Source organism: Varanus komodoensis, unplaced genomic scaffold (genome assembly GCF_004798865.1).
Source record: "Varanus komodoensis strain SLA01 unplaced genomic scaffold, ASM479886v1 scaffold1, whole genome shotgun sequence".
Classification (NCBI taxonomy): Eukaryota; Metazoa; Chordata; class Lepidosauria; order Squamata; family Varanidae; genus Varanus; species Varanus komodoensis.
The window spans coordinates 115687920-115696132 of NW_025335268.1; the positions used below are offsets into that span (position 1 = coordinate 115687920).

The 8213-nt window shown below is 44.1% G+C and overlaps 1 protein-coding gene across 2 annotated transcripts; it reads left to right on the forward strand.

Moving 5' to 3' along the window:
• Positions 1-1700: 1700 nt before the first annotated feature.
• DMBX1 (diencephalon/mesencephalon homeobox 1) lies at positions 1701-7847 on the forward strand. 2 transcript variants are annotated; one of them, XM_044450722.1, is made up of 4 exons: positions 1701-1854; positions 5182-5360; positions 5695-6049; positions 7447-7847. In XM_044450722.1, exons 1-4 carry the CDS (start codon positions 1701-1703, stop codon positions 7845-7847), a joined length of 1089 nt encoding a protein of 362 aa, XP_044306657.1. The 2 variants fall into 2 exon arrangements, with proteins under 2 accessions (XP_044306657.1, XP_044306647.1); XM_044450712.1 differs by having other exon boundaries at positions 1701-1852; positions 5165-5360.
• The last annotated feature ends 366 nt before the right edge of the window (positions 7848-8213 follow it).

Sequence of the window (8213 nt, forward strand, 5' to 3'; positions counted from 1 at the left end):
GTGTGGACAGATACTCCTTATTCTCTGGAGCAGGGCATATATTGTATTTAGGACGAGGGAGGCCAGAAACTCTAAGCTGCTGTGTGGACTGCGATGCTTCAGCACCCTCTGTTCCATTTCCATCCACCCCAATTTTCGTGTGCCTTCTGCGAGTCTCTATCCTCTGCCATCCCGATAGCAGGCAGGCACCATTATTTTCCTGAAGGTTTTTGTACCTTGGGCTTCTCCTGCGCCCACTGATGCATTTACCTTGCATGCCAATCGGGCCACTTTGGGCCACACACGAAGAGCTGAGGTCACTGTTAGTACATGTGATGTTCTAGAGTTGCCACTCCTTCTCCTTAAAGTGCATGAATGACCACCAACAGGTTCCTTATTCATCTGCTATTGAAAAGTTTTCATTGTCTCCTGCTTTCTGATAACAGATAGTACAAGATTGTCAACAGGCAGTGAAAAGTCACATGCAATAAAATACAGGACTTTGATTCTTGGGGTCCACAGGGAAAAGCAAAACAAAAAAGTAAGGGGCAAAAAACCCAATCCAGCACAGTCATTGACTCAACACAAGGCCTTCCGTTTGCACAGATGGGATATGGCATTACACCCACTGAAAAGGGTGCCACCAGATGAGCCTTGTATTGCATCATCTCCTAGTCGAATTCATTTAATTTTTTCAGGGGCTTCAGATGATTTCCATTTGTAAACCTCTTTTGTTTCCCCACTGCTTGTTCTGTCATTTTTCTTACCAAAAGTCTAGTAAAGAGGGAAAGATGAAATAGTCACAATATGCATTTTGACTGGTAGTACCAGCAGCTGTTTATCTGGAAGCATCGCCTATCATCAAAGGCTGAAAGGCAGCTGGGGTACCTGGTGGGTGGCAAAAAGCTGTCCTCTTTCCCTTAATGTGGAAAGGCCCTAAAAGTTGGGGTGAAAAATTGTGAAAGTCAAGATGCAGTGCGATTGCTAAAGCTGGAGGCTACCCATTTTCTTGTGTTTGAAGATGACTTCTTGGAAATGAAGCAAGTCTTTTTTCCATCTAGTGAAACATTCAGTACAAGTCAGCAGCTCAACATTCAACAATGATAACAGCCACACCAGTCTGACTTTAGTCCCATCCTATGTATTCATTTCCCAAACCCACAGGTCATGACAGAGGGCAATATACAACAAAAGAAAAACTTTAGAGGGTTGGCTTGGTTTACTTGTTTGTTTTTTGATAATCAGCCACATGCCTAGATAAACACTTTGGCAATTGCATGTTGTATGGAGGCAGAAGAAGCAACTCTCATTTCTGTCTCTCCTTCTCTCCTCTGCCATGAGCAATTTTACATTAGCTAGACAAGGGCTTGCCTATGTACCAGCGGTCAAGCTAACCAAGCCTGCTGCTGCCATATGGCTAGGGATGATGGGAGCTGTAATCCAACACCTTTGGAGGGTGCCAGGTTGGTGAATGCTGAATTAGGTGACCAGCATTAGGTGTTCATCCAATTAAGTTGAACAGAATTTAAAGCAAAAGTGCGTATCCCAAAGGAAAACAAATATGTCTGATGTATATATTTATCTCGATTCCATATGAGATAAAACTGCATTTCCTTAAACACTGTTATTTGCATCACATCAAATTTCCAAATTCCAAATTCAAGTCAGAAGTTCTAACAGCTCCTTCTTCATCTCTCCTTTGCCGCAGGCCATATGTCACCATGCAGCATTATGGAGTGAATGGTTATTCTCTTCATGCGATGAATTCTCTGAGCGCCATGTATAACCTTCACCAACAGGCGGCACAGCAAGCTCAACATGCCCCAGACTACAGGCCATCTGTGCATGCCCTCACCTTGGCGGAGAGACTGGCTGGTAAGAACAAGTTATGGATTTTGTGCTTGCACTGGAAGACCTGCATGTTGCCTTTCAGCCCCGGTGCTGCTGAAATGCAAATAAAACCTTGAACAGACTCAGGGAGTAGCAATTTCAAATTCCTGCAGACTAGTGCAAGCTACTTCTGGAATGGCTGCAAAGGCTTAGTTGGTCTAACTGTAGAAAATGATGCTGAACACACATGTGGTTCTCTCACCATCTCTAAAACAATGAACAAATGCTGGTTGTAACCCAACTGTGTGATAAGTGACTTTTCACATGGAGACTTCATGGAAGCTGTTTAGCGACGAGGAGAGGGAACGGAACTGTGGATACGATCTTTGCAGTGTAAAATGGGGGAATAAGGTTCTATTTGGCAGCCAATGCAAGATTATAAAGCACTGCCCATTCTGAATATTTGCAATCAACTGTTTACTTTCACATAAGGCATTTTAAGAAACAATGTAAAGGTGTCCTTCAGAGGATTACAGGCCGTCAAGAGCCTATGTGCTTCTCCCATCCTGCTGAAGACAGAGGTGCCCAATTTTAGCCATTTCTATCTTCTGCCATTGCTCACAATGTATCTTAAGAGGCAGTACATGCAAAAATCTAACCTACATTACACTGGGAAAAGTATGCAATTGCGTACAACTTCCTGCCACATATACACGCATTAGGAGAAATGCACATAAAAGCTTTTTTTTTTTTTAATCCAAACTGTGGGGTCAATTGAACTTAAGACTGCAAAAAACTATCAGTTTTGGACAAACCAAACTTAAAATTGGAAAAATGAGAAAGTGAAATTGACAGATTCATTCCCCATTCTGCACACACAGTATGTAAGTTAGTAGAGGGCTTTTTTCCAGTGCCTGAATCTAATTTAGTATAAATTGTTATACTACGAGCACGATCCGCTGGCCCCCTGATACTGTCAGGGTAGGTCAGAATCCCACGCCTGACCTGGCAAAAACAGCCTGCAGGCAGCCCTTCAGCCTTGGTAAGCCAGCACAGCTCTTCCCACACCAGCTGGGCTCTGGATGGCCCTTTTTGGAGCCCCCATGTGGGGGGAGGCATTCTGGCAGAGAGGGGAGAAGTGAGGCTCTTCCATCTTCAAGGAATTCCAGTGGTGCCTCAGCCTGTGGAGAGAAGGCCCAGCTTTTTCACAGTACAGCATTTCCAGCCAGACAGCTCAGATTTGGAATATAGATAAATATAGATGAGATAAATGTGGTAGAATCGGGAGGAGTTGGTAGGTTGAGGTTAGCAAGCAAGATCAATCAGGCAGCAACTGAAAACAGAACCCACCTGAGCATGCAGAGAGACACTGTAGAACCGGGAGGGAATTCCTAGACCCACTGGGGCAGGGCCAGCCCAAATGGGAAGAGCAACTACGTAGCATCAGCTGTCCCTCCTGTTGGCCGATGAGCTGCATGGACCACCCCGAGGGCTGAGTCAAGACTGAGGGAAAAAGAAAGGAGTGGGCCACTGCCTTTTGGAATCAACTCTTCATATTGGCAGAAGCTGCTCCTACAAATCACAGAGATAGTTCATTCAATTCATGCAACTTTTTAGCAGCTCTCATAGAAAATGGCTTGTTAAAATCAGGGGAAAGTGTGTTTTAATGAGCTTTTGTTTTATCTGCTGGAAAGAAAAAGTGAGGCATAATGTGCTCACAATACAGCCCATCCCTGGAGGAGGGGGAAGAACATTTGGACACCCCAAAATGCTCATCTAAAAGTTTTGGGGAGCAAGGGGAGCATGGAGGCAATCCTTTTCCTGCCTTCCATTGGAAGCCTGTAATCCTCCAAGTTTGGGGGTCTAGGCAGTGCCACTGAATGGTACCATAAATGGGAAACACAACTTTAGAGACCATCACATCGAATTCCAAAATGTCATCCCCGCAAAGTCGAACCCCCACAACATCTCAGCACATAGCACAGCAAATGCTGACTCAGCCAGTAAAAGATGAGAGAGTGAGTGCCGTTAAACTAAATAAACATTTTGTCTTGTTTTACATTAATGATATTGTAAATGTCAATGTGACATTAAACCTATACATATTCAATAAAATAGATTGTAAGAGTAATTATAATTAGTAAGATAAATTATTCTTACATTAAAATACCTACAACACTTAGATCATACCAAATTCACCTAGATGACAGACAGACAGAGAATTGTCTGTCTTTTTCTAAACCATTCCAAGTCAAACTTTTCTAAACCATTCCAAGTCAAACAAATGGCAATGCAGCCTCCTTCCAATAATATACAGGGTTGGAACCTGATGTCTGCATGAAGGGGTTGGCCAGAAGCTGAGTTTCCCACTCTTCTCTTATCCTCCCATGCTCTCATGCTCCCAAGGGTTGCTGGACTCTGAAAAGAATGGGAGCTGTGATAAGGGCAGAAGAGGAGAAGTGGAGGGTTACAGAAAATCAGGCAGAGACAATGTCTTTTTTTCCAATTTTCTGTGAAGACCACCATCCTCCAGAGCTCAGCCCCACTGCTCTGGATTTTTCCACCCTCAGGAAACATTCTTACAGCTCTCTGGGGACTGGCAAGAAGGTGGCAAAAAAGCCAGTTTCCATCTGCTGCATGGGCAGATCTCAGGATCCAACCCATTAAATAAAGTCTGCCTCCTTTCTCTCCCCCAGCAGGAGCAATTTGGTCATACTAAAAAGATGGAGCTGCCTATGTGTTGCATATTAGAAACATCTTTGTTTCTAGGACCATTCTCGACGTTTTGATTTCCTTTCTAATAAATAACTACAAGAACTACAAAACAAAAGTCTACTAGTATAAGCTTATACATGTCTACTCGGCAGTAAATCCCATTCAGTTCAGTGGGGCTTACTCCCAATCAAGTGGGTATAGAAATGCAGCATCGGTTTGCCTTACATAACTGTCAAATTCTGCAAGTTCTCATGAGAGTTCACCTCTATTTTGTAGGAGGAAACAAGGCAGTAATACCTCTATCTTCTAGAGTAAGTATGAACAAAAGATAGATTTCCAGTTATTTCCAGCTGCCTGCCAGCATGGCCAGTGGTCAGGAATGCTGATGAAATCCTAAACACAGATCTACTTTCTGCTTTCCCTTAAACTAGAAATCCTCAGTAAGCCAATTTTTTTAGCCCAGGTTACTTTCTTCTTAGGTAAAACCAGGAAAAGAAATCTATCTACAGCTACTCCAAGCCCTGCACTAGAATCCTTCCCATGCATTATTTCACTATTTCTGTTAGTTTCCTCATTGTTTTTCTTTGTATGACCCACACAAATTACACTAATTAAATTGGCCACTTTTCTTGTCTTCCAACGGCTGTACGTTTCAAGACATCATTTTGGAGGCCCGTTATGGCTCCCAGCACCGCAAACAGAGGAGAAGTCGCACAGCTTTCACAGCCCAGCAGTTGGAAGCCCTGGAGAAAACTTTCCAGAAGACTCACTATCCAGATGTGGTGATGAGGGAGCGCTTGGCAATGTGTACCAATCTGCCAGAAGCCAGAGTTCAGGTACCATCATTCAGTACTTCTCACGAGAATATGATGGCCCCACAAAAGCCTTGTCTGGAAGCACCCTTAGAGTAATTGCAACACCAATTTGCTTTAATGTGCTTTTAAAAACCTCTTTTCAGTCCCAGGGTTTTTAGAGAATGATTCCTTCAACTCAGCACTTCAGTAGTTCATTGCGGGCAGGTGATTAATCAATTTGAATTAATATTTGTCTTGTAAGGTATCTCAAAAAAAAAAAAAAGACCATCCCAACTTATATGATTAGCATGACCACAAAATAATATGAAACTAGATTATTTGTTTCCCCCTGCCCTCCCTTATGTGCCAAATGAAGGTTTGGTTTAAAAACAGAAGAGCCAAGTTCCGGAAGAAGCAGCGCAGCCTCCAGAAGGAGCAACTACAGAAACAGAAAGACTCTGAAGCCAACCATGGTGAAAGCAAAGCAGACACTCCGCTCTTAGAAGCACAGAATCCAGCTCCAGAGGCAGACAAATCACTGAGCCTGCCAAGTGAGGTAAACACAGAGCTCACCCTGACCCTGTCTGAGCAGTCCGCGAGTGAGTCTGCCACGGAGGACCAGACAGACCGAGAGGAGGAATTCAAGATCTCACTAGAGGAGAACAAATCAGATAAGAGTCCTGAAGCTGACAACAAACTTCTGAACAGCAAAAGGGCAAGCCCAAAAGCAGGTAAGGAAGAAAGTCGACTTGCTTCTCTGGCAGTACTCTAGGTCGGCTGGTGAAAGTTTGGATGTAAACACAATTTGAGGGTTGGTTCTGAAAAATGGCTTTCTCTCAGGGTAAAATGCTTCCAAGTAATTTCATTAAAATTGGTTTGGGCAATGTTGGGAGATCTGAGGGTGATTTTTTAGTCCCTGGTCCTTGCTTTCTGTTCTTCAGCCAGTTACCAATCCATAAGAAACCCATCCTCTTATCTCATGACTGGACAACTTATCTCTGTGTTTGGAAAACCAATGTGTGTACTGATTAGAGTGTAAGACCAAGGCTCAGGAGATCCATGTTCTAGTTCCAGCTCACTGGGTGACTTTGGACCACTCTTTGACTCTCAGCCTAACCTACCTCACAGGGTTGTTGTAACGATAAAATGAAGAGGGACATTATATAACCTGTTTCAGATTGCTTGCAGAAAAGGGCATGGTATAATAATAGCCATGATGATGACTGCTAAAATAATCAGATTGGAAAAGATGCAGAACTTGGAGGTGGGAGTGATCCTGTGTGTGTTTCTCAAAAGATCACTGTGAACATCCTAATGAAAATTTTAGAAAACTGTGCCGTATATGCAGTCCTTGGCCACTGACTACAAGTGGAAACACCACATCATCAAGACTGAAATGTGTTTTTTCAAAATATAATTAATTATAAGTGCACCAACAGCTTCAGTTGACAGTGAATAGTGTCAGCAAACATTTACACAAGCTGTTAGTCTCTGGGTTTGTTCAATCCAGGCAAGCCCTGCAGAAGATTCTTGAGATCTTCTGCATGATGTCATCAGTGCATGAGCTGCTGGGATTCACTGGCACCCCCATTCTTCTGCTGTCATCCAATAATCTGGGGAAGGGGAAAGAGGGTGGCAGGAAGCATCACTGCATGGAGAGACGGTAGCACTAGAGGCACATGAGAAGCCTACAAGCAGCTGCTAGGACATTTCTGCTCATCTGAATCCACCCAGCATCGGAAAGCCCTGGGCCCGAATAAGACAATGCATTTCTCCCAGCCAGTAATCTTCTCCCCACGGCCTGTGGGGGAATGTGCTCACACCTTCTCATCCCTATCTTCAGGGTTGCCCGATACTGGGCATCCAAGCATGGACGTAACATGTGAACGGGGTGCCCACACATATACATGAGATGCAAACTCCTGATGGGAATGGAAAAGCAAGTCATTGGTGCTTCTTCTCCCCTGGCATGAAGCAGCATCTCAAGCTGCTCTGAATTTGGGGCAACCTGGACATACTGCCTTTAAAACTCACATGCGCACACTCACACTATTTCCAAATGTGAATGGACTTTCTATTCCAGGTGATTCTTTTAACTGACTTGATTCTGTTGTGTTTAAACATGCAGATTCCCCCATCGGTGCCACAGCCACGCCGTCCTCCAGTAGCGGTCTTTCTCAGACCCACTCCTACTCATCCTCACCCCTCAGCCTTTTCCGCCTACAAGAGCAATTCCGCCAGCACATGGCTGCCACAAACAACTTGGTCCATTACTCCTCCTTTGAAATGGGGACCCCTTCTGCCATGCCTTACTTGGGCATGAATGTCAACATGGCCCCCCTCAGCTCGTTGCACTGCCAGTCGTATTACCAGTCCCTCTCCCACGCCCAGCAAGTGTGGTCCTCGCCGATCCTGCAGGCATCCTCTTCTCTTCCAAGCCTGAACAGTAAAACAACCAGTATTGAGAACCTACGGCTGCGAGCAAAGCAACATGCTGCTTCTCTGGGGCTGGATACTTTACCAAATTGAACATCTGGCAGAAAAAATGGTAAGAGCCCATCCCACCAATGATCCCAAGCAAAGAAGCTGCATTTTCGCCAGTGAATGGGCTGGCCTTTGACATGTGATGCTCAACTCTCCATTTTGCTCTGCAGTTAAGGTGCTCCTGCTTGTAGGGAAACATATACAAAATTGTCCTGTATAGTTCTGTTTCCACATCAGGCATTGCTTCTGCCTGTTTTCCACTGGCCTATTAAAAGGTATCCTACAGAAAGGAAAGATGTTGTAAATGTGAAATTGTCTTCAGAACTGTGAGTCAAATACGTAATATTTGGAAAGATTCTTTAGCTATGCTATGATAAATGTGTCTGTTGCTTTGTTATTCTTGGTGGCGGG

Excerpts from the sequence above, each read along its gene's own strand:
- DMBX1 (XM_044450712.1), top strand. The coding sequence starts at position 1,701 with ATGCAGCATTATGGAGTGAATGGTTATTCTCTTCATGCGATGAATTCT. Across the intron at positions 5,361-5,694 it reads TGCCAGAAGCCAGAGTTCAG|GTTTGGTTTAAAAACAGAAG; the intron begins GTACCATCATTC and ends TGCCAAATGAAG. Across the intron at positions 6,050-7,446 it reads AAGGGCAAGCCCAAAAGCAG|ATTCCCCCATCGGTGCCACA; the intron begins GTAAGGAAGAAA and ends TTAAACATGCAG.